At 42.1% G+C, this 26,574-nt stretch overlaps 1 protein-coding gene across 4 annotated transcripts in view; it reads left to right on the plus strand.

Annotated features, from left to right (window-relative positions):
* The first annotated feature begins 1,868 nt into the window (after positions 1-1,868).
* NF2 (NF2, moesin-ezrin-radixin like (MERLIN) tumor suppressor) overlaps positions 1,869-26,574 on the plus strand; it is a 68,792-nt gene continuing 44,086 nt past the window's right edge. For all 4 annotated transcript variants that reach the window (XM_033097573.1, XM_033097572.1, XM_033097574.1 and 1 more), the window contains exon 1: positions 1,869-2,498. In XM_033097573.1, the coding sequence (XP_032953464.1) occupies positions 2,385-2,498 (114 nt within the window). In that variant the 5' untranslated portion in view covers positions 1,869-2,384. The remainder of the gene's footprint in view (positions 2,499-26,574) is intronic.

A 26,574-nucleotide genomic window follows, 5' to 3' on the forward strand; every position in this document is an offset into this window, starting at 1 on the left:
TAGCTATTAATATTCTTCCCATAATTGAGACCGTGAGTACTTATTCATTCAACAGATATTTATTACCTGGTGTCTATGTGCCAGATCTTTTTTAATGAGTTCTACCTGAACCATTCCTTCTCAAATCCTTACCTTGTAGGTATTATTACCATCTGTGTTTATTCTTTATGAATGGCAATTTTAATGCCAGCATACTATTCCATCACGTCTATTTTTATTCCTGGCATTGGCCTCCCTTGGGACATCCAGAGCTATGTATCTACCTGGATGTTTCCCTAGGAACATTTAAATTTGGCATGTTTGACCAATTAGCCCAGAGCCTAACACCTAGTAAGCCTTCCATAAAAACAAGCTATTATTGGCCATCAGTGTCTTTTTAGCCCCTGATTTCTGATCCACCTCCACTTGCTACTCCTCAGTGGGTTCCCAGATCACTTGGGTATTTTCTGTCAGCAGTCTTGGCCCTGGGTTAAAGAAAGCCCTGATTTATGTCCTGATGGGGACATCAGGAGAATCCAACCTGGTTCTCCCACCCCCCGGGGAAGAACTGAAGCAATGAAAATGAAGACACTTCTCCTCCCTCCCCCATCAGTTTGGTGGGGAGAATTTGCTAGCAGTAGACAGGACATAATGTTCCCCCACAGCAGCCTCTCTGAGTGTGCCAACAGATGATGTCTGGGGCCTGGCTGGTGCTTCATGGCACTGCAGGGGCCCATGAGGAAGAGCTCGATTTATGCTACTAGTTATCATTTTAGCAACAGTGTCTGCTGAGTCCTCCAGAACTGTAGTTCTTGGGGCTACACCAGGGAGCAATTTGGCAAACACAACCAGAGAAACAGGCAGTGCAGTGGTAATACTGGCAGGCTTTGGATGGGATAGACCTGGGTTCCAGTCCCAGCTTCACCTTTCGCTATCTGGTTGATAGCCAGCTAGTGGTTCTGTCATGTTGAGCCTGCTTCCTCCTCTGTAGAGAAGAGGTGATGGTTAACATTTATGGAGTGCTTACCGTTGAATTAAAACACAGGACATTGTCTCCTTTCAACACTTACGAGGTATTTAAAAATAGGATTTATTTTTTAAATACAGCAAGTTTTACTTCCTCGCCTCATATACACTCGTTATAAGCTTTGATGACATTTAAAAAATAAATAATACACGTATATGGTTCGAAACAGAAATCAGAGTACAAAGTGAGAAATGCTTTCGTTTTGACCATTTTGTATCTACAAAAACAGCAATTTCCTAGGATTCAATCTAGTATGTGCCAGCCACCGTTCTAAAACTTTATGTTAACTCGCTTAAATTCCTCAAAACCTCCATGAAGTAGGTACAATTATCCCCTCCTCGGTAATAATGAATACTTCTAAAGAGAAGCAGAAGGATCTGTGGGAGAGTGCCGGGAACCTAGGCGGCCTCCACAAGTAATTTAAAAGTTTTGAGAAACATAGGTCAGTATATGTAATTACTAAGTGCTAAACAGGATTATCCGCCGGGTGTCCGAAACACGATGCCTTGGGGCGTCATACTCGGCGCGTACTTGATCTGAAGGGCAGTCCTTTACTGGACCTGGGAGAAACCCGACTCCCGTACCCTGGGGCCAGCCTCAACGTGGTTTCCCAGGAAAGGCGCGCCGGGATCCGCCGCCTCAACCAGTCTTGTTAGAGTAGGCGTACCCCTTGCTAACAAAGCGATCGGAGCGACGGCGTCTATAGCCAGTCAACTCCGAACCCAGGCCCACGCCTCCAGTTGGAGCGGAACTTCCAATTGGTGGAGTCCTTGTGAGGAAGGCGGGACGGAGAGTGAAAGTCCCGCCTTCTTCGGAGTTTTAAGCCAATTGCTGCGTCTAAGGGGTGGTCGCCTGTTAGGTTGAGCTGTGAGTTGTGATCTCGGGGGCCTGAGGGCGGGGCAGGGAGCAGGCCGGGGGCTGCGGGGAGGGGACACTTCCCGCGGGCGCGCGGAGCGAGGACGGTGACAGCCACGCGCGCACGTGCGCGCCTGGCTGCGGCGCGGCCCCGAGACCTCCGTCAGCCGCTGAGAGGCGCGCGGGATCTGGGCCGCTGCCGTCTAGGGGCCCCGTCCCCGGGTGACCCCAGCGTCCTCGGCTCGAGTCCCGGAGCTCCGGGCCGAGTCCGCCCCGTCGGTCCTCGCTCGCGTTCCCTTCCTACGGCCGTAAGGGCTCGCCCCGCAACTCCACCTTTCCGCTCCCGGGGCAGGGTCCTCGCGGCCCATGCTGGCCGCTTGGGGCCCGCGCGGCTCAGACAGCTCCCAGGCTGGCCACCCGGCCACCATGGTGGCCCTGAGGCCTGTGCAGCTCCTCCAGGGGGGCTAACAGTCCCAAAGCGCAGGTCTCGGGACGCGAGGGTCCCGGGCCTGAGCCCCGCACCATGGCCGGGGCCATCGCTTCCCGCATGAGCTTCAGCTCGCTCAAGAGGAAGCAGCCCAAGACGTTCACCGTGCGGATCGTCACCATGGACGCCGAGATGGAGTTCAATTGCGAGGTAACCAACTGGCAGCCCGAATGGGCTGCTGTGAGCGGAGCCTGGCGGAATCTCTGCTCTCCTGGCCCTCGTGCGGGTTTGGCACTTATCGGGGCGCCCCTGTCGCGGTGACAGTCGAGGTGGAGACTTGAGGGATTCTGCTTATATCATCTCTGGGCATAGATAGGGATGGCTAGAACCGGAAGGAACCATCTAGGCCCAAATCCTCATATTAAAGATAAATTGCTGCCCTTTTCAGTAGGGCTTTGGGTTTGGAAGCACTTCCTTCGTGTTTTCATTCATTGTTACTGCTAAAGGCTGGAAGCATCTGTGGTAGCAAATTCTAGTTTTCAGTGTCAGGCTTAGGCTCCAGCGCTACAGAGTTTTTACTCCATTAGACAATATTATGTACACCAGGTATTAAAAAGCATCTTGTGTTATTGGGAAGTCTATACTTGTTTCCTTTTTCCAAAACTTAAATTTTCTGGAAAAAAACTTTGAGGAAAGAGGTGGTGTCTTACATTTTCCATAGTTTCTATCATGATGATAACAGTTACTATTTGTTGAATACTTTCTAAGTGCCGGACATTCATACATTTAATTCTTACAACAACCCAATGAGATACATACCCCAAATCATATATATAGTAAATGGCGAAGTGGGGTTTTGAATCAAGCTCTTAGCCCATACAGTACTGCCTTCTCAAGTAATTTAAGCTCTTGCTATTCAAAGTGTGGTCTGTGGACCAGCAGTATTGGCAGCAGTGACCTAAGTCAGGGATTGGCAAACTTTTTCTGTCAAGGGCCACATAGTAAATATTTTCAGCTTTGAAGGCTATAAGGTCTCAGTTGCAACTACTTAACTCTTCAGATGTACTATTGTAGCACCATTGTAGCCCAAAAGCCACTGTAGACAGGATTAACTTCTAGCATGACTTCCAGTGTGAAGAGCTCCACTGACATGGTTCTTTATAAAACTGGTAAAAATTATTTAAAAAAAAATTCAAATCCTCTAGGAATGGTCCTAAAGGCAAACATTAAGTGAAGAAACATCTATTCAAGAAAATACATAAAAATTTGGTAAGGAAGGCAAGGGTTTGTGGCATTTGAACCAAGACCACTACCACCCTCCCTGTTCCCAGCTCAGCAAGGCAGAGATTCTGCTTCGGACTGCTGCAACTCAAAACACAGGGCTCCCTCTCCCCTAGCTCCTAGTCAGAAGGCTGTCTTCCTAAGAGGAGCAGAACTTCAGTGCTTCTCAGCTGCCCAAGGTTATTTGTTGCTGAAACTGAGTGGAGTTGAAAGATGGGAGCTTCTTTCTTCCACCCAGCTCCTACTTGTGGAATGGAGGCTGTGCCCTGGGTGTGGCACACTGAAAATACTAGGCCCCATTTACTCTTGGCCCACGCTCAGCCTGGGAGAAGGTGGTTCCAGCCCAGAGAGGCAAACTGAGAAGACCTCAGGGTGGTATGTCCTCCCTCCCCACTTCCACCAAGGGCTCAGAAATTTTGCCAGGAGGGAGAAGCAGCCTTAAAAACCTTAGCTACTAATCTCTTTCCAAAGGTTGGAACTTCATTGGCTACATATTATGGAGAAGTTTATGCCTAAGGGTACTCAAGAACAGTGGAGGTCTTGGTGAAAGGCAATTGGTAGGGGATTTGTGGATTGAATGAAGATGCGACCTAGATTGTAGGCCAGCTTGTTTGCAGGAGAGAATGGGGCAATAAGATAGCTAGGGAAAAGCCCTGCTGGGGTCAGAACAAATATCAAACATGGATCTCAGGAACTGTTCCCTCAAAAGAGACACCTTTTGATTGGATTACTGTAGAGCAAGTTATGCCCCTGAGCATTGTTGAAAATAATAGAACAATATACCACAATTAGTGGAGTTTAACAGCTGGGTACGATTAGGGAAAGAGAGCCCTACTAAAACCTATGGTCATAAGCAAAGATGGCCTTCCTGAGGACAAACATCATAGGCCTTAACACTGTGAGGGAAATAGATTTCAGCCAGTCTTTAAATAAATAAGCAAATAACAATAACAAGCCCAGAAGAGGGGGCACCAGTTCCCAGGATTGCTATATTATCTAAAATGTCTAGTTTCCAACAAAACATTATGAGGTATGCAAAGAAACAGGGAAATATGACCCATACAATTGATAAAGGCTAGCAACAGAAATTGCTTGTGAGAGCGACCAGATGTCAGATTTAATGAAAAGGTTTCAAAGTAGCCATTATAAATATGTTCACAGAACTAAAGGAAAGCATGATTAAGGAAGTTAAGGAAGGGATAATGATATTTTTGTATCAGATAGAGAATATAAATAGAGAGAGATGAATTATTAAAAAGAACCAAATTAAAACTCTGGAGTTGGAAAGTACTGTGACTGAAATAAAAAATTCAGAGGGGCTCAAAGTAGATTCGAACTGGCAGAAGAAAGCATTTGCATACTTGAAGATAGATTGGTAGAGATTATACAAGCTGAAAAGTAGAGAGGAAAAAAAATGAAGAAAAATGTACAGAGCTGCAGAAAAATGTGATAGGTGCAGCAACATGCACAGTGGTAATACCAGAAGGAGAGGAGAGGGAAAAAATATTTTTAAAATAATGACTGAAACTCTCTAAATTTATTGAAAAACAATAGCCTAAACATTCAGGAAGCTTAGTGAACTCCAAGGAGGATAAATACAAAGAGATTCACAAACAGATATACTAAAAATGCTGAAAGTCAAAGATTAGAAAATCTTGAAAGCAGCAAGAGAAAAATGACTCCACACTTACAAGGGAACCCCAATAAGATTAACAGCTGACTTCTTCAAAGTACTGAAAGAAAAAACTTGTCAACTAAGAATCCTATATCTAGAATAGCTGGATATAAATGAAAAGGATATTTCAAAAATGAAGGTGAAATAAAGATTTTTCTCAGATAAACAAAACCTGAGAAAATTTGTTGCTCAAAGACCCACCTTACAAGAAATACTAAAGGAAGTTCTTCAGGCTAGAAGCAAGTGACTTCAGTTAGTAATTTAAATCTGCATTAAAAAAAAAAAGCACCAATAAAGGTAATTATATAATCATAAAAGAGAATATAAATGAATATTTTTCTCCTTTCTCTTAACAGATTTAACAGCAATTGTGTCCACACATACACACACACACACACACACACACACACACACACACACACATAATACTGTTGGGAATATAACATAGAAATGTAATATATGTGTAATGTACTAGCCAATAACAGCACAAAGGAGGTGGGTGGGAGCATACTGGTAGCTGTAATGAGCTAAGGAAATGACTGCAGGTGGTAAAGTTGCAAAGTAATAACTATAACAATGTATTGTCAGGTTTGTAACTTTAATAGGTGTAATATATATTAACACTAATACTATAAAAAGGGAGAAGGGAATGGAACTATATAGGAGTAACATTTCTATATAGCACTGGAATTAAGCTAATATAAGTCTGAAGCTGATTCTGATAAATCAGGATTATATGGTGAATCCTAGAGTAACCACTAAAAAAAGAAATCTTTAAAAATATAGTGGAAAAAAGTAAAAATATAGTGGAAAAAATCATTAAAGAAATTTAAATGCTTCATTAGCAAATATTCAATTAATGCAAGTTAATTGCATTAATTTATAAAGGAGGAATAGAGAAACAAAAAAACATAGGAAACAAAAAGAAAAATGGCAGTTATACACCAAATTATTAGGTAACTTAAATGAATTGGACAAATTCCTAGAAAGATACCACTATCAAAATTTATTCAAGAAGAGACAATCTGAATAGACCTCTACAAACTGAAGAAAGTAAATTAGCTATAAAAATACTACCCATGATGAAAAGCTCAAGCTCTACTTACTAGAAGCCCAGATGGCTTCACCACTGAATTCTACCAAACATTTCAAGAACAATTAAAGCCAACTTTTAACAAGCTATTCTAAGAAAAATAGAAGTCGAGGGACCATTTTCCAGCTCAGTTTATGAGGCCGGCATTACCCTGATACCAAAACCAGACACAGATAACACAAGAAAACTAGACACCAATCTCTCATAAATAGTGAAGCAAAAATCTGTAACAAAAATGCTATCAAACTGAATCCAGCAACATATGAAAATAATTATATGCCATAACCAAGTGGCATTTATTCCAGGAGTACAAGGTTGATTTAACATTCCCAAATCAATTAATGGGTATTACACCTTACCAACAGAATAAAAAACAAAAATCACATGATCTCAATAGATGGAGAAGAAGCACTTGACAAAATCCAACAGCATTTCATGATAAAAACACTCAACAAAATAAGAATACAAGGGAACTTCCTTAACCTGATAAAGAACATCTGTGAAAAACCCACAGCTAATATACTTTATAGTGAAACACTGGATGCTTACCCCCTAAGATTAGGAACAAGCAAGAATGTCCACTATTACCACTTCTGTTCAACATTGTACCGGAGATTCTAGCCAGGACAAGTAGGCAAGAAAATGAAATAATAGACATCCGTATTGGAAAGGAAGAAGTTAAGCTTTCTGTATTCACTGACTACATGATCTTGTATACAGATTCTAAAGAATCCTCTAAAAAAACTATTAGAATTAATAAACAAGTTGAGCAAGGTTGCAGGTTACAAGATCAATATACAAAAATTAATTGTAATTATACCAGGGATGCCAAAAAAAATGTATATACATGAGTTGTATTCATCTTTTGTTATTGGTATACAGAGGATGCCAAAAAAATGTATACACATTTTAAGAAAGGAAAACAGTATTAATATTGTAATATTCAATATATGCCAATAACAAAAGATGAATACAAGTCACGTTTGACTTCTACAATTACAAGAGGTGCTCAAAGTGGTTACCATCAGCGTCCAGACACTTCTGATAATGGTGAACTACTGCTTGAGCAACATTGACCAAAGTGTCCACTTGTATACATTTTTTTGGCACCCTCTGTATATTGAGTATTACAATTTTAATACAGTTTTTTCGTTTCTTAAAATGTGTACACATTTTGTTGGCACCCTCTGTATATACCTGCAATGAACAATCTAAACATGAAATTAAGAAAATTCTATTAACAATAGCATCAAAAAGTATACAATACTTAGGAATAAAATTAACAAAATAAGTGCAAAACTTATATTCTGAAAATTATAAAACTGTTGAAAGAAATTAAAGATGATCTAAAGTGGAAAAACATTTCTTGTTCATGGATCATAAGACTTAATATTGTTAAGATGGTAATATTTCCCAAGTTGATGTACACATTCAGTGCAATCCCCCAGTTTACTTCTTTGCAGAAATTGGCAAACTGATTCTAAAATTCATATTAAATTGCTAGGATCCTAGAATAGCTAAAACAATTTTGAAAAAGAAAAAAGTACAAAGACTCACACTTCCTCATTTCAAAACTTACTACAAAACAGCCATAATTAAGATAGTGTGGTACTGGCCTAAAGGTAGTCATATAGATCAATGGACTAGAATTGAGAGTCCAGAAATCCATGTTATCTTTGGTTAACTGATTTTGACAGTTGCCAAGACCCCTTATTGCAATGAATAAGCTTTTCAACAAATGGTGCTGAGACAACAATATAGCCACATGCAAAAGAATCAAGTTGAACCCTTCACATCACATACAAAAGTTAACTCAAAATGGATCAAGCCCTAAATGTAAGAACTAAAACTGTAATAGAAGAAAACAGAGGGATAAAACTTTATGACTTTGGATTTGGCATAGGATTCTTAGATTTGACACCAAAAACATGAAGAACAAAAGAAAACAGATAAACTGGACTTCATCTGTGCTCCAAAAGACACGAAGAAAGTGAAAAGAAAAAATGTTAGCAAATCACGTATCTCATAAGGGTCTTATATCTAAAATATATAAAGAACTCTTACAGCTCAGTAATAAACAGGCAAATAACCCAATTTAAAAATGGGCCAAAGGATCTGAATAGACATTTTCCAAGGAAGATATAGACATGTTAATAAGTACATGAAAAGATGGTCAACATCATTAATCATCAGGGAAATGCAAATCAAAAACACAATGAGATACGACTTGACCACAATGAGAGCTGACCACTAGTGACTGGAAATGAAAATGCATATGACAACAGTGTTGGCAAGAATGTGGAGAAATTGGAATCCTCATACACCACTGGTGGTAATATAAAATGGTGCAGCCACTTTGGAAAGCAGTCTGGCAGTTCCTCTGTTAAACATGGAGTTACCATATGACCTAGCAATTCCATTCATAGGCATCCACTCAGGAGAAGTGAAAACATGTCTACAGAGAAACTTGTACACAAATATTTGTAGCGGCATTATTCTAAAGAGCTATTGCCCAATAAAGATCTGAGGCTGTAAAACAAATTAAAAGTTTGAGGTCTTAAAGGATTCGAATCTGGGAGAGACAGATTCAGGGAAAGACCTGAAATGTGCTCTGGGGAAGACAGAAAAAGCTGAAGCTTTTAAAGGCAAAAACCACAATCTAGAACAAAAGAAACTTCTCCTATTGGCTACTGAACACGGTGTGCATGGCTAATTCAAAAAGGATTGGTCAGGTCCAGGTGGTGAGATTCTAAGGTAAGCATTGGCGTGGAAACAAGGGGGGTTAAGTTCCAGGATGTACTTCTACAGTAAGCAGGAAAGTCCAAAAGTTCAAACCTCATCAGGGTGCGGACATGAATAAGTCTGACTTCCCTAATGACCCCTGACTCCATTTTGGGGCTCCCCCCTCCATATTTGTTTTAGATATTTTGATCACAGAACCAAAGGTGGAAACAACCCAAATGTCAATCAGCAGATGACTATAGAAACAAAATGTGGTATATCAGTACAACGGGATGTTATTTGGCAATAAAAATGAATGGAGTACCAATACATGGTACAACATAGATGATCCTTACAAACATTATGAGAAGTGAAGGAAGCTGATCACAAAGACCACATATATGATTCCTTTCATATGCAAATCTAGAATAGGGATATCTATATAGATTTGTGGTTACTTAGGGCGGGGGGAAAAAAGAGGTGTGGGGATAGGGGAATGATAACAGGTGTTTAAGATTTCTTTTTGAGGTGATGAAAATGTAAAATTGAATGTAGTTACAGTTGCACAACACTGAATATGCTAAAAACCATTGAATTGTATACTTGAATAGGTGAATATATGAATAGGTGAATTATATCTCAATAAGGTTGTTTATAAAAAAGCAGCCTTTGATAAAATTAAAAATAAGAGGCATGACTCTGTTCCAATAAAACTTTAATTATGGACACTGAAATTTGAATTTTTTATAATCTTCACAAGTGACGAAATGTTATTAAAATTTTTTTCCAACCATTTAAAAATGTAAAATTAATTCTTAGCTCTCAAACTGCACAAAAACAGGGAGATGGTGGCTTTGTCTTGTGGGCCATAGTTTACCAACCCCTGATCTAAGTCACTATTTGATATGTTGTGAGAGATGGTGAGGGACACCCACAGGGAAAGGGATTTTGTATGACCTTTCTTTAGCCATAGTTTTGCCATGAAAATCTCTTATTTTTCTGTAAACAGACCCCAGACCCAAAGAGGATGGACAATATTATCAGCAATGGCAGGGTTTCTCAACCTCGGCGCTCTTGACATTTGTCTGGATGATGCTCTGTGAAGGGCATTGTCCTGTGCTGGAGGATGTTCCGCAGCATCTCTGGCCTCTACCCACAAGATAGCAGTAGCACCCTCCATCCAACCCCAGTTGTGACAATCTCAAATGTCTTCAGACTTTGTCCAGTGTCCCTAGGGGATAAACACCCTCCCTTTTTCCTGTCCCCCCGCCCCCACATTGGGAACCACGATCTATAGAAAGGGCTAATAGTAGTGACATTCAGAGAGGCAGAATGTTGTGAGGTATGATCAAAAAATACGGTGAATGTTTAAATAAAAAAATTTATTACAGTAAAAGACACATTCGCACATTGCCGTTAGTCCCCCTCAAAATACTCCCCCTCACTTTGAGCACACTTATCCCATTGTTCCTGCCACTTTCTGAAGCAGTTCTGGAAGTCCTCTTTCATGAGTGTCTTTAGTTGCACTGTTGTGGCTGCCTCCATGACCTAAATTGAGTCAAAACGTTTACCTTTCATGGTCATTTTGACTTTGGGGAAGAGGGAGAAGTTGCACAGTGCCAGATCCGGTGAATAAGGTAGATGAGGACACACTGTAATGTTTTTTGACAGAAATGGCCATACCAGAAGCCATGTGTGACACGGAGCCTTTCCGTTGTGATCAAACAGTATGGTGAATGCTGCTGCTGAGTGCCATCCAACGGGAAGTGGTGTGTCAAACTTTAGTAACAGTGTGTGACAAGTTTCAACTTGTTTCGTGCAGTCAGTCGGGTGTGAGCTGCGGTTGAGAGAAGGTGTGTTTTAAAGTGTGCTGTAAATCATCTTCCACGCTCCGTGTCACACATCGCTTTTGGTATACGGCAATTTCTGTCAAATAAAAACATTACAGTGTGTCCTCATCCACCTTATTCACCGGATCTGGCACTGTGCAACTTCTGGCTCTTCCCCAAAGTCAAAATTACCATGAAAGGAAAACATTTTGAATTGATTCAGGACATCGAGGCAGCCATGACTGCGCAACTAAAGACAGTCACGAAAGACGACTTCCAGAACTGCTTCAGAAAGTGGCAAGAACGATGGGATACGTGTGTTCGAAGTGAAGTATCTTGAGGCAGATTAATGGCAATATATCTTTTACTACTGTAATAATTTTTTAGATTTAAACATTCACTGTATTGTTTGACCACACCTCATATAGTGTAGAATCTGTCAAACTTTAGATCTTAAAGGATTCGAATAAATGACCTGAGGATGTTGGTAAAATGTGGGTTCTGATTCTGTCGTTTTTCGGTGGGACTGAAAATTCTGCATTTCTAACAAACTCTTAAGTGATGTCTATGCCACTGACCCAGGGACCACACTGAGCAACAAAGCAGTAGGAGGAAGTGCATAGGCTTTAAAATAAGGTGGACCGGGGCTTGAATTCCAGCTAAACTGCTTAAAGTTTAGGTAAGATACTTAAGCTCTCTGGATTTCAGTTTCCACATCTGTAAAATGGAACTAATACCACTGACCTCTCAAGGTTCTTATAAGGATTCGTAGACTGCGTAGTGCTGGGCAGAAAGAAAGGTACTATAATTGGCCTAAAGTAGAAGGCTTAGGTCACCATAGGTGCTGCCATGTGTGATTTGTCAAGCTGTTGCATCTCATTGAACCTCAAGTTTCCAGTGAAAACACCTGTTTTTAAGCAATGTCCAAATATTCTTTTGAAAGTAACTAATTTCATTTAGGATGATAAGAGAGAACTCTGCTTCTGAGAAGCGATCAGTCTTATTCTCCTGTCCTATTTTTATGTTGTACATTAACTGAGCAAGGTACTAATGCGAGGAGATGGCCAGTGCATTTGGAAAAAAAGAGAGATGGTTCTGGAGGAATTCTCGGCTTTACTGAGATCAAATGTACGTGGTTTCCTAAGGACTCAATTTCAGAACCAGTGGTTGTTAAAAGGAATCATGTTACCTTGTGTTAGTAAATTCAGACTTTTTTTGCTGCAGAGAGAGGGGAAAAGAAAATCTCTTCCTTGCACTACGTGCTGCATTGGCTCAATGCTTTGGAGGATTTTTCCACTTGAAAGACTCGATATTTGTCATTTTGAGAAAGTAGGTGCTGAATGTAATTTGCCAGGAGGCTAAATGGTTATGTTATTTCTTATCTAGGCTGGAATTTTACTCTAATAATTCAGTCTATCAGTAAGAAGAGCCAAGTATGAAAAATTTCTCAAAATTGAGTTATGATTCTGATACTATCTTATATTGAAAACGAAGCCGCCTTCTCGTGTTGGTTGGTACTCCAAATGTTTTCACATACCCAAGGGGGATTATGGTTGGATTAAACACCAACGATACAGGTTATTCCAACATAAAATTGTCCATGACAGAAGGAACTTGTGAAAGGGGAAAACGAAAAGAACGACGCTGGTGTTTTTAGTAAGATGTTAAAGTTTAGACACCACAAGATTCAGGCCAACAATTCCCTTCTGGAATGGTAAACTCCAGGGGGCAGTGGTGGTTATTTCATCGCTCAGTTGTAGTATATAGTAATCGTATTCTACGCGAGGGCACTGAGAAACTTGCCTTCTTGTTTCAGAAGAAAGATTGTCTCTACCTCCTCGTTGGGCTCTCCCATGGGGTTTAAGCAGTGCCTGTGGATGGCATGGGTGCCCCAGATGTAGGACATGGACAGTCAAGGGTGATTGCTGAATGCAGTCCTGCTGGTGAAGAGGAGAGGAGGAAGCAGGGCATACACTGGCTAGTGCTGCTGTCTGCTGGACCCCACGTCTGCCCTTTTGTGGGAGAAAGGGCTAAGGTACAGCAGTTACTTGTGCCAGGTGCCATGCTCAGTGCTTTAAACACACTACCTCATTTGATATAATGGAGACTCGTTTATTTATTAATTCGACAGATATTTACTGAGTACCCTCATGGGCTAGGCAGTGAACATGACCTAGCAGTGATCAAGACCCACTTAGGATGCAGATGCTGCCAGGGGCTTCATTTTCAGAGGCGGAAATGGAGGCTCAGACAGGGGAAACAGGCTGCTTAAAGTCCCAGTGGAGCCATTGTCTGTTCTGCACAAGAAAGAAGAGGACAGGGGCAGGTAAGTAATGGGAAAATAGATGGGCACACCGTGTAACTCGGGAACGACCAATGAGGCCGTTGGTCGACCAATTTGAACCTCAGTACGAGGCTTTCAAGTAAGTTGAAGAGGTCTTAGCTCAAGCTCTAGTTTCCTCGTTGGGGCTGTGAAGCAGCACAGCCTAGAGGTTACAACCATGGTCTCAGGAGCCTGCTCCTGGCCCTGCCCCTAACCAGCTGCGTGACCTTAGACCAGTTCCCTAATCTTCTCACATGCCTTTGTTTCCTTCTCTGTAAAATGCGGGTTGTAGCCATTCTTCCTGCAGAGGGTTGTTACAGGGATTTAAAATTGAGTTATTATTGGTAAGGTACTTAGACTAGCACCGGCACAGGTAAGTTCCATACCAGGGCTGTTATATGAAGGGAAGCATGTGCAGGGCCTCTCATCATTTGGCTCCCTTTCCCAGCCTCTCCTGCACTTCCTCACATGCTCTCTTTGCTCTGGGCCCATTGTGCTGTTTGCTCTTTCCTGAAAGCTTTCTCCACACTGCCACGCTTTTGTATTGGCTCTTCCCTTTGCCCAGAATGCCCTCCTCACTTGGCTCCTGGCATAGATGTTCTTATTCTCCTCGGCTCTGCTCAAGTGTTCCCCACTCTTTGTGTCCAAGACCACCACACAGTTCTGAGTGGCGGGTTCAACGTTTTAGGCCAGGTCATCTGTCTTCCAGCCAGCCTTCTTTCTACTTAACTGTGCTACCCAAATAGGAAGCTCCAAGTAGAAAAAGGAGAGAAAAGTTTAGAAACCTGGGGAGAAGTTAAGTACAGTGGGACCTCGGTTTTCTAACGTAATCCACGAGCTCTGAAACATTCGAAAACAGCCGACAGCTAGGCCTCAGGATCTCGCACTCAGGGGAAGCTGTGTGACATGTTCGACTTCTGAGTCGTGTTCGAAAACCGAAGCATTTATTTCCGGTTTACGGCATTCATAAACCAAAATGTTCATCAACAGAGATGTTCAAAAACCGAGGTACTACTGTATTTGATAAACCGGAAAAAGAAAGTAGAAAGGAGAAAGAAAGGAGATTTTTCAAAGAACTTCCTAACTCAACAACTATTTCTCTATGACATTACTTATTGCATGTGGTGTCCGACACCGTTTTAGAACCGTTTTGCGAGCTTGCGAGTGGGCTTAAAATTTTTGGTTGGTGAGTGATGTGATTGACAGCCTTACATCACCTTCGTGTTTAGCTTGTCTTTGTGAATCAAACGGCCATTTTCCGAAAGTGAATCCTTTCACTTGCCAGGATCTATTTCAACTTCCTTTCTTTTGGCTTAAAATGAAACATTTTGTAACAGTTAATTATTTTCTAGTTGCTATTTAACATGCTTTATGCTCAGACTGTTCTTCACTGTATTCAACCTGGTGTCTTTTCATATTTTGTGCTCTACACAGAGCAATTGGTTAACCTCTCTGTTCTGAGACCTTTACATGTACCTTGAAAAGTTAGTTATCGAACTTCTTTAAAGTTCACCTCCCTCTCCAGTCCCTACTTCCCCTGTGTCGCGCGACATGGGTTGTGGGGAGCGAGGGCAGCACAGGATTAAGAAAAGACAGTAGCCATGAATAGAGTGAAGCGGGGCCAAGGGACTGCAGCCTCAAGGACTGAGCCCCGAATCGGGCCTAGCATAGCTTTTATTAGTTAGGTGGGGAAGCAAAGGAGGTAAAGCTTGTCAATCTCAAGATCTGTGAATCCCACACATCATAATAGGAAACTGATTCAAGCCCATCACCCTTGCCTGCAGGCAGCAGAACCCTAAGTCTCAGGATGTATGTACTTCCCCACGGGACAAAACCTTTATGCATCTGAATAGATGGAGAGCACACCATTGAATCACTTCCCCTGCAGGTTGTGGGAAGGAATGCAGCCACAGAGGCAGAGGCTTTCCTTAGCCAGGGGAAGGTGGGGGGCTGTGGCCACCTCTGTGAACCCCGTGGGTTCTCCTGTTGGTCCCCACTAGACTGCGCCTGGCTTGAGTTGTCCCCTCCGTGGGGAATCTTACTCGTCATTGGCTGACCAGACATCTTTTTGGGGCCAAACAGAGAGACGTAAGGTGTAAGCACAAAGGTGAAGCAAAGTCCCTGAAAGGATCCATCTTACAGACTCTCCTTTCTTTAGGGGCAGGTACGAGGAGACAGACGGGTAGGCTGCTGCGTGGCAACACCCCTGTAGTTCAGTTTTGGAACAGCCAGTATTTAAGGCATGAGAGCACACAGGAAGATATTAAGAGGGAAAGTTCCAGCCTCCAAGGTGCTTATAATCAAGTTAGAGAAACAGGACACAATAAAAAGATAACAAAGGAGCCTATATATGTCAAGTGAGGGCGTGTTACTATTGAGAGGGGTGCATGGGGTGAATGGGGAGCACTCCCCCATCCCCCTCACCTCTGGCTTTGAGGGCAGGTTTATGTCCACAGATGCAGGGGGAAGAACGTTCCTGTCAGTGGATCAGAGGATGTGGCCTGAGCAAAGGCAGTAGATGGGAAGTAGGTGGTTTGAGGAGGGAGAGAGGAGAGATGTGTTTGCATTGGTACGTTCAGGCCAGATATTGGAGGCCCTTGAGGGCCGGATGAAGGCGCTTGTATTCAGATGCAATGGGAGCGTTGAGGTTTTTCCTAGGAGCATGATTTAAAGTGGTCAGCATGCAGAATGATTTGGAATGTTTGGAAGTGGGGGCGGAGAGAGGTTGGAAACAAGGAGCCCAATTAGAAGGCAACTGCTTTGGGCCGGGTGTCACACTGAAACCTTAGCTAGCTGGGGGCTGGGACAGAACTCGGAAAGTTAAAGGTCTAGTGAACCTGATGGCCTGGGCACTAGAAGGATGAGGTCAGGGATCGGGGTCTTATGTGGCCAAGAAGGAGCAGAAGGCCTAGTAGGCCCAAGATTCAGGAGGTACCAAGGCCCAGAGCCAGTCCTCAGGCCCCGAGGCCAGCCAGGCAGGGGCAGTTCTTGGGCCCAGGAGGTCAGCTCACTTTCCTGTCTGGTCCCCCTGCACAGTCAGGGTGCTACTTGTGTAAAACCATCAATAGCACTGAAGCCCTGGCTTCTAGGCAGAGCTCCTCTGTGTGACTTTAGGCACATCTCTTCTTCCCCCAGGCCTCAGTTATTCATCTGAAAAATGAGGGAGAAGAACTTGATTTCAAAAGCCCTTGGCTTTAACATCCTATTTTAGGTGATCTGGGCAGAAGAAGCTCATTGCACAATTCCCTCTTTTAGATTTCCTTCTTAGGTAGGAAGTCAACTCAGGATTTCAGTATGTACCTATGAGAGAAATCTTCTAGAAGACAGAAAGGATATTGCTAGGGAACAAGAGCTGGTGTCCTGATAGAAGGGGTAAATTGGCCCGGGTAAAGTCCTATCACTGCTACCTGCTCCCCAAGTGAACTTGGACTTAGATCTCTACACCTCAGTTGCCACATCTGTAATGAGGAGAATGTAGTATTTTTCTTATAGGATTGTTTTACAGCATGAATGAAGAGGACCTTTTTTTTTCCCTAATAAATTTTATTGGGGAATATTGGGGAACAGTGTGTTTCTCCAGGGCCCATCAGCTCCAAGTCATTATCCTTCCATCTAGTTGGTGGAGGGCACAGCTCAGCTCCAAGTCCAGTCGCTGTTTTCAATCTTTAGTTGCAGGGGGCGCAGCCCACCATCCCATGTGGGAATTGAACTGGCAGCCTTGTTGTTCAGAGCTCGCTCTCTGACCAACTAAGACATCTGGCCGCCCCCCGAAGAGGACCTTTATAAGCACTAAGCCCAGAGCCTGACCTTCAGAAGCACTTGGTAACTATTAGTTTCCTGTGTTATCATGAGTTGGAAGTGTGGGAACAAAGAGAAAGGGTCTCATGCTAGAGGCACTGTGAATTTTTTCCTTTAATAATCTCCTTCATTTTCTTTGAACCTTCTTCAGGTTATCCATGCCTTTGTAATTGTAGACCCTTTAGACTCTATAATTAGTCTAAATATGATGAGCTTTACCTTATGCCTTATCCCTGTTTAAGGATTTTTTTTTTTATAATGTGCTATATAATTGATCTCTATTTAGCTTGATGTCCACTGTGACAGCAGGATTCTTTTCTGATTTCTGCCGTAGTTAATTATTCTTCATTCTTTTGTCTACAGTGTGTCATTTTGAAAATTTCCTCTTTTCTTTGTTTTTGACTGGCTTCTCCAATTATTCCTGCTAGTTTTGCATTCTTGTCCAAGAACATTTTTGCTTCTTGTTTAATTTCAGAAGTTAAAGCATTTGAGGTCTTAAAAACCTGGAATTGAATTTTCTCAGAGCTGCTAATCTTTTTAGCCAGCTGGTGTGATGAGGCGTCTCTGGTTTGTTACAGGATGCTGTGTTCCATTCTCCTATCTGTGTTTTGTCCAATTTAAATTCTAAATCCATGTTTTAGTACATTTTTAGCAAGTAAAAAATTTATTACCAAACAAGTGCTGACTTCAGGGGGGAAAAAAGATCTTTAATCAAATCTTCAGTCATTCAAGATGCTTGTCCCAGTTTAGGAATCACTCTGGCACCACTAGGTGGGGTCAGAGCACATCATTTCTAAAGGTCCTTTTCCTCTTCCTGCTCCCATTACTGTTCTTTTTGCTTCTTTGCCAAATTTGGACCTAGCTTTGGAAAATTTACAAAACCTTTCTGTTAGTGAATTAGGTTATTTATGGTTTTCCTATCTACCTTGCCAATTTTAGTTTCCTAGTCTTAGTAATTTTGGTAATTTGATTTTCAGATAAAACTTAAAACTGAAGCCCGGACTAATTACTAAACTTAATTGATCTGTCGTTCTAAATTCACCAACGGTGTTTTTATCTAGTGTCCTACTCATATTGATTTGAGATTAAATCAGTCTCATAAATATGTTTAAAAGGTCTTTAGCCTACAGTAGTTCTCATCTATGTGCAGGCATTTTTACCAGGCCTACCCACTCAAACCTATACCTTCCAGTGTTGTTAAAAGCAGTGTTATTATCATGAATGACCTTGAAACTTAAAAATCAAAAGGTCAAGCTAGAAACCGAAACAATGCTTAAAATTTCTTTCCAGGCTAGAATCTAGGTTCTACATGAGTTGATTTACACAAATGGGTTATGCTCCAGCTCTGTTGTGTTGGGAGCTTTTTTTGAAGGAATGCACTTTTAAATACAAAGGACAGTTTTTGTGAAGGGCAGGAGGAATTAATCAGTTGGATAATACTTAATTGTGGGTTGTATTTAATAGTGTGTTAATTGTACCTCATGACTAGGTATTTGAAATTTAGCTTTGTCTATTTGCACTGAATTTACTGTTGCTTCCAATTTGCAACTCTGCAGAATTTTTATTCTCAGTGTTTCAAATATTGTAATCATTGACAATTGCTGAATATCAGCAGCATGCTTTGTGCTAATAAACCTCTGTTTTCCAGCAGCATTATAGTGATCATTCTTGTTACATCAGAGAGTTCATTATTATAAGTCAACTCTTGATTATTAAGAGAAAGGAACATGATAGCAATCGAAGAACCTGAGTAAGGGAAAAGACTGTAGAAAACACACATACATTAAATGTTAAGTTTCATTTACATCTCTGAAATTGATTTTAAGATATAGAATGGGATGTTAAAGGATTAAAAGAAAATTATTATAGCAATGAAAAAAGTACTACATGGTTTATATAAAACCAGCTCAAGCTCATAAACTCAGAGGGTGTTAATCCTGAAAGACCACTTGGTGATTGTGAAAGCTGAGACTCAAAGAGGTTAAGTGACTTTCCCAACACAGCGGGTTTGGGTGTTTTATAGCGATTTGACAAGGCTGTGATTGCTTTCATGTTGTGAGCTAAATTCCAAAGACAGAAATTGTCTTCTTTGCTTTGGGGGGATTGTAATGCTTTTATAGTACCATAACCATATTGTTTCTTTTTGCTTTGTCATCTGTCAACCAACTTTGAAGCGCCTCATCTTTTTTTCATAGTATCATAAAATCTGGGCATTGCGCAGGCCATAAGAGATTGACAGATGAAGAAACTGAGGCCCAGTGGAGCTGCATAGTTCACCCAAGGTTACAGGCTTGTGTGTGGTAGACGGAGGGAGTTAGGATGCGGAGCTCTCTCTGGATGCACTGCTGCTGCCATAACCTCTCTCCACTTCAGCAGGAAACATGCCAGAAGCTGCAAACATAAGGAATTTTCCCCCCTGAAAAACAGTAATTCATTTTGTTTTGAAAGACTTATCAGAGTTTAAAACCTCCATTTTTTGACTTCTTGAGGTGTTGTGATTTGTTTCTTTCTAGTCTCTTTTGTTCTGTGGAAATTTTTCTTGGTTAGTTCTTTGAGATTTAGATTTCCTTGCTAAGGTATTTTTAGAGAGAAGAAATCAGTACATGTCACCAAAGGGGGAAAATATATACCTTAGGGCCCAATTATGCAATTAGAATTTTAATAAGGAGTGTCATAAATTCTTGCTTCGTTGCAATCATTACTTAGACTGTTCTACTCAGAAGCCTCATCTAGTTCTCATCATCATAATCAATATTGTCAGCCAACCACAAGCATTTATGGAGTGGCCACAGATTGTGCAGCATTTGCTTGGGTTCTGGGAGACTTCAAGTGAAGTGTGTGTGTGTGTGGTGGCCCTTGCTTTCAAGAAGTTTGTGATCTGTAGAATTGGAGGAAAGACAGGAATCGGGGAAAAGCAGACCCGTCATTTTTTTGTATTTGTAAAGTCCAAACTGACTCGTGTACCCAGTATCGTTTGTGGGGAGGACAGTGGTGAGATAAAGGAATGGATCTTAGAAAGGTCTGGTTATGGATAAATGGAAGCACATAATTTTGCTGACTTGGGAGGGCACAAACTGGGTTGTGGTAGGGCAATTGGTTGAAGGAGGAAGTCATTTCAAGGTGGAGGACCTTGAAATCAATAATTTAACTAGATTTTACATACTAACAGATGATATTAACAGGACTGGGAGAGGAGAATTACTTGCTGTGGTTGATTATGGCAGAAATTGACAGGACAAGATTGGAGTTGGGATTATTTTTGCAAAGAGGAGGTTTCAGGTTTGTGAGATTTTGCTCAGATTTAGATGAATGACATAGAGGTCATGATTGCTGGGCAGAGAAATTAATCTGTTTATATTTGAAGGATCCCCTTTTCCCTCATGTTGAGAAGGAGAGGTGTATTCTTTCACTGTGACAGGAAATGGCACAATCATTTTGTAGTTTAAGCTCATGAGATACAAGAACGTGCTTCTGTGGTATGGTGATACCACACCGAGTTGGGAAGCGTTGGTTTCACACCTGCATTACTGCACTTTTTTATCCTCTTTGATTAAATATATTTTAATGGAACTCATTATTCACTTGCTATACAGCAAAATCATTTTTTATAACTCTTTCCATTGTGTTGATCTTGTAAATTGAGGTATTTGGCATCTATTTTTTCAAAATGGACAAAGAAAAGTTGTATTTAGGTTTGGATCTGGTACATGAGCATCTTAAATTCTCACGTCTTCTATACCATGTTTCCCCAAAAATAGACCTAGCCGGAGCAAAAATTAATATACGACCTGGTCTTCTATCATATTATATAAGACCCGGTCTTATAGTAAAATAAGACCAGGTCGTATCTTAATTTTTGCTCCAAAAGACGCATTAGAGTTGATTGTCCAGCTACGTCTTATTTTTGGGGAAACACAGTAGTAGATCAGTTCTTGTGGGCCAGCCGTGACTGCAAATGTCAGTTAGGGATAAACATTGAGAGGGGATCATCCTTGATTTTCCGTTTCTGAAATAATTGTAAATACGTGGCGCATGTCCTATGCCTGGGGAGTGCAGTTCCTTCTGTTGCCCTATCTATAAGGGAGCTAACCTTTTGTCAATTTTTGTGGCTAACGTTAGGGCAGCTTGTGAACTAGTTAGGAGAAATCCTGATAACCGAATGCTGGGTGTATCAGTTCTCTTTCACCTGCTGTGATGTAGATAGCCAGTCAAATAGCGTTCCCTGTGTGGCTGATAATCCGGTTCCCCCTGACCTCTACGAAGTGGAAGGTTGCTTCTCTGGTTGCTTTTCCCAGATTTGAGTCTTCTCTGTAAAGCTGAAGTTTCTCTGTGAGTCCTCATTCTTAGGCCTTTCACATATGGCAGCCAGATTCGGTTCTCTTTCTTCAAGAAAGTTGTCCTTTTCTAGCTATGGCCTTTTACTATCAGGTGGCTGGTTTCCTACTCATCCTACATAGTTGTATCAGCAAGTGCAAGGGATTCAATGGCTGCATGGCTCAAAGAAAGCAGCGGGAAATACAATGCGAAGGCTGCCGAAGCAAAAAACAAATGGTAGTTTTAGGGTTGTGAGTCTAAACCTGGCCCATGGTAAGATGGTTGTGATGGGCGTTATATATAATTCTTCCCTGGTTAATAGACCCCAATCAGCCCTGTAGGTTACAGGTGCCAGTTGCTTTCTATAACAGGCAAGTGCTGCATTCCAGCTACGTTCCTGCTGCGGAGGGTAAGTGCTTAGTGCTATTTACTTAAAACATTCTAGGTTGATAAATTACAAGCACTTCACTCTGGGTAAAGCTCATAAATTCAGCTCCTACAAAAAATAACAAGCCGACAGCACTTAGCCCTGTTTATAAAGTTCATACACATCTGTCTTTGATACAGGCACAAGTATATATCTATGAAATAGCACTGCAGACTGTTAAAGTAATAGAGAGCACAGCCAGAAAGCACGAAGCATCGTACTTCTAGACTCATCACCGTTAGCCCCTACTCCTGAAGGGCATCTTGAGGACGAGGCCTGCGGACTGGGAGCTACATGCCCTGGAGCCCAGATTTGTGTTCCTTCCTGCCTGTCTTCTTGCCAATCACCTTTCTCACTCCCTCCACCTCTTTTTGCAAAGGGAGCGTCTGCCTCTTAGCCTCCCTGTTCTTCACTTGGTTGAGATGAGACAAGAAGTTTCAGGGGTGTATGTGGAACAGTTTGGACACTTTGGCCAGGTGGAAAGACATCGGTTTAAATGAACGTTTAATCAAACCACGAGCAAATAGAATTCTATTTTTGACAATCTATTCAGGAAAAATGACAAACCCTAGGACAAACAAAATGGCCTTTAGGTGGTATAAGTACAAAGCCCGAAAGGCTTATATGCGATCAGGTGTCAGAAAAGAAAATATTTTAACCAAAAAAAAAATAAACATGTGACTCATCCTGTAGGTCGTGGCTTCTTACAGACCCAGCAGGTCCTGTCATGGGTTACATGACTGCTCCGAACCAGTGGCTGAACAACCTGGTTCCTAATCAGCTGTGGAGAGTCTGAGCCGTCACATGCATCGGGCTGAAGCTGCATATTCAGGACTGCATTGAACATTCAGTACTGCAGACAGGATAATTATGCTGCTTGTCAGAGACTAGGAAAGAGCAAAAAACATTCCTTTACTTTGCAACAGCTTGGACCCAAGCGGCAGACATGCTGGCTGTTCCCTCCAGCTGGCATGACCTCCCTTTCTTCAGCCCCTTCACCAGAGGCCCAACTACCGCCGGGCTGTCAAGACCCAGCTCCAACAGTGCCAGCGAAGCCCCGCACCCCCCAGGCCCCTGTCGTGCTCGCACAACACTCTCTTCTGTTAGCATTTTCCGGGTTGTGTCTTCATTATCCATTTACTTGTCTTCCCTGTTATACATGAATAGGGGCAGTGTCTTGTCCTGAATTCATCATTTCTCTCTTGTGCCAAGCCCAGTGACTAGGACATAGTGGATGCTCAGTAAATGTTTTAATGAGTGATAGCGTGGTTAGCTCGATGAGAATTGATGGTGCCCTTTCTGAGCTGTCATCCATCATCCATGGAGTGAAACAGGACTGGGAGGCTTTAAACCGTGTCACTTGAGAATTTAAGGAGAGGAGGCAGGGTTAGAATGAATAACAACTACCCTTTACTGAGTATTTACTATGGGCAGGGCATTGTCTTAGGCTTTTTAATTGTTTTAACGTGCTTAATCCTTAGATCAATCTGCTAAGACAGGTTCTGTTTATTATCCCCATTGCGTAGCATAAGAGAGTTTAATAACCAGGCCTTATCTATGCCTTTTAGACTGGTTCCTGGAAAGAATTAAGCGCTAATGTCGTGAGGTATCCATCTTATGTAATGGTTTAACTTGTCTCCTGTATATCTAGAGTGGTACTGGTTATGATTCATCTTTGGGAGAAAGGAGAAAACAGTCGCTTGGATAACTTTCTGTGTTCTGTAGTTCACACGAGAGAGGCAGAGTTAGATGGTTGACAAAAAATGAGTTTTAGACTGTAGTTTTGGTCCTTTTGGAAGCACAGCCCATTCTCCAATCAAACTGAACTGCAATACTTTCATTTCCAATAAGGACCATCTAAGCGTCTTTGCCTCAAGACCTTTGCATATGTTATTCCCTCTGTCGGGAACATACTTCCCTGCTCACTCCTCCTTCCCCAAGTCTTTACTTGGCTCCTCTTTCCCACCATGAGAGTCAGTTTAGATGCCATTTCCCACCCATCCAAGATAGAGGGTCCCTTCCTGAGGGTCCCTACGGCCCCTGGGGGTCCCTGTTGTAGTACTCACAAGTGTTGTAGTGCTGAAAACTACACCGGGAGTTGATTTTTGTATGTGGGATGAGGGAGGTGATTATCTGTCCCTGACTGGTTCACGCTCTAGACCTGTTCTGTGAGAGCAGAGACTGTCTCTTTTGTTCCCCTGTACCTCAGCTGGTGCTTGGACAAAATGTGTGTTCACCAAATATTTGTTGAAGGAGTGGATGGATAAGGGGTCATTTTGCTTTAAGTTTTCGAGCCTCGGGTTTTGGGAGTAGTCAAGTCTTCCGTGGGACAGGCATCGTTTGCTGTGTCCTGTATGTACGTACTGGGTTGGGCAGTGTGGGGAGTAGGAAGCCCCGTTCATAACCCAAGACCTCCCTTTCCTGGATGTCCTGAGAACCGCGCGGAGCGACTGTGCTCAATGGTTCTTGTTTGTAAAGAGGTAGAAACCCAAATTAGGACTAAGCAAGCCTCATACATTTGGGGAGGGGCACGTTGCAAAAGTACAACCTCAGGTAGGTAAACGACATGGTGGTGGTTAGATTTAACCCAAAAGAAAAACTTGATTACTTAAAGACAGAACATTTAATTGTATAAATAGAGCTAAGACTTTAAAGCAAATGTTTTTTTAGGACATCTCTACCTGGTTTCCTGAGGCACCTTAACTTATCTTGTCTAAAACTTAATTGCTCATCTCTTTCCCCAGAAATTGCTGCTTCTCCTGTATTCCGTCTCTCCTTTAGAGGGATCCACCTAGTGCTCAAGTCAGAAACGAGGGTGTCCCTCTGGATTTTTTCTCCTTCAGTCCCCACTGGCAGTCAGGCAGGGCGGTGACTGCCTCCTTTCTGCTTCTCATGCTTTTCTCTCTCTGTCCCACTGCCTTCGGTAAGACAGGAGCTGGCCTCCTTTCTGCCCTTCTTGAGTCTGGGCTCTTTTCCTCCAAGTCATTCTACCCTCTGTTGTCAGCACATTCCCGAATGCAGATATGATCCCATCTCTCCTCTGCCCTGAAGTGTTCAGAGACTCCGTGGCGAGTCACGGCCCCATGTGATGCGCCATTCCCACCACGCTCCCTCCTAGGTCAGGCTGTCGGTTTCAGCTCTACCAGTGACCATGATTTTTTTTTTCCCCCAGACTTATTATTTCCCCTCTTTTATCTGTCACTTGTTCTCTAAATCCTTTTCTGACTTGAATCCTTGCTTGAGTCTTCTCCACGGACCATGCCTCCACCATTTTGCGTCCTAACATTGCTTGGCACATAGGATGTGCTCTATAATGCTTGTTGAAAGAATAAATGAAAGGTAGCAGGGGTGTTACTTCACATTGAGCTGTAAAGGAGCAATATCTGGCTCTTCCGAGAATGGGTTTTATTTCAGGGTGGGAGAACAGTGTTAAGACACCAGTTAATTACTGGGAAAGGAAGCTGGGTAGTGCTAGTGGAGAGGAACCCCCAAAACAGGAAAAAACGACAATTGAGGAACTAGTGAAAAAGGCTAGTGTCTGCTTTAGCAGGCTGCTGAAGAATCTGTGACTCAGTTTCCTTATTTATACAAAAAGGGCATGGGTCTACAGTAGGTAGACCCAGCAGGTAGGGGTCTGACATTCTATGATTCTTAGAGTCAAAGTGAAAAATGTAAGTAGGGCATTACGAATTGGTGTGAGAATTTTCCCCCTCCCTTCTCACTTTATTGCCAGCTCCTTGGGAACAAAGACGTTATCTCTTTGCATTCAACAGAGATAGTTTTGCATTTTAAAAACAAAGAAGTATGAAGGAATACAGGAAAATTGCATTAATACAATATTATGTTTGAGAATTTAAACTCCCAAGTCAGGAAATTCCCTCATCATTCTCTTGGCAGCTTTTGTTTTGATGCCCTGCACATCCCATTTACAGACAGCCCTATTGTGCCAAAGCTCCGCCTGGCCATGGCCGTGAGTTAAGGTGGATTGGGGATGGTTACCTTGATCTTGGCCTTTGGGTGTTTATCTTCTCTAAGTTAATGTCTGTTCTTTAGCTTTACGTTATCTTGTAGCAAGGCAGTCATTTATAATTTATATTCTGTGTACTGACTTAAAATAGAGATAAGAGGATAATCAGCACGCTGAAGCTTCTAGTTTTCCAAAATAACATTTCTTCAGTGAAGTCTGCCTGTAGGAATGAAAACCTGGGGTGAATTAAAAAACCTTTTGTCCTCTTGTCAGACTGGGAAATGGGTGTACCAACAAGCATTGTTAAGCTTTAAAAAGGGGGAAGGAGATCATTTAAAAACAACAACAACAACAAAAAAAAAACTTGTCATTTTATTTTATTCTACGCAAAATAACTTCCAAAGACCTCAATCTTTGTAGTGTTCCAGGGGCCTCACTAAAGACTCAGAGAGGGGACAGGAACAGAGCTAGAAGGACAGACAGGAGAAATCGCCCTGGCAAAGGACAAAAGCCAATACATAACCACTTGTCTGCTGTCGTTTTGGCGTCCTGCCGTCTAGGTTGAGGGATGGGCTCTCCTGTTAAGTAGCTCGTAGAGAACACACTGTTCATTCACTGATATTAAAAATGGAAGGCCTGCTTGAAAAATCTTCTGTAGAATCGGGTTTTAGCAAAAGCCAATGAGATATTAGCGGTCGAACTCATGTTTTCCTTCTTGCTTTAATAACAAGTCTCTAATTTTTTTTTCCCCATTCCTTTTCATTATGCATCTTCACTGTGCCAGGAACTGGGTGGAGAGTTTTAATGAGGGCAGGACAGCTGCTGCTGCAGTCGAATGGTCATGTTCTTCGGTGTCTG

Source organism: Rhinolophus ferrumequinum, chromosome 25 (assembly GCF_004115265.2).
Source record: "Rhinolophus ferrumequinum isolate MPI-CBG mRhiFer1 chromosome 25, mRhiFer1_v1.p, whole genome shotgun sequence".
NCBI classification, from domain to species: domain Eukaryota; kingdom Metazoa; phylum Chordata; class Mammalia; order Chiroptera; family Rhinolophidae; genus Rhinolophus; species Rhinolophus ferrumequinum.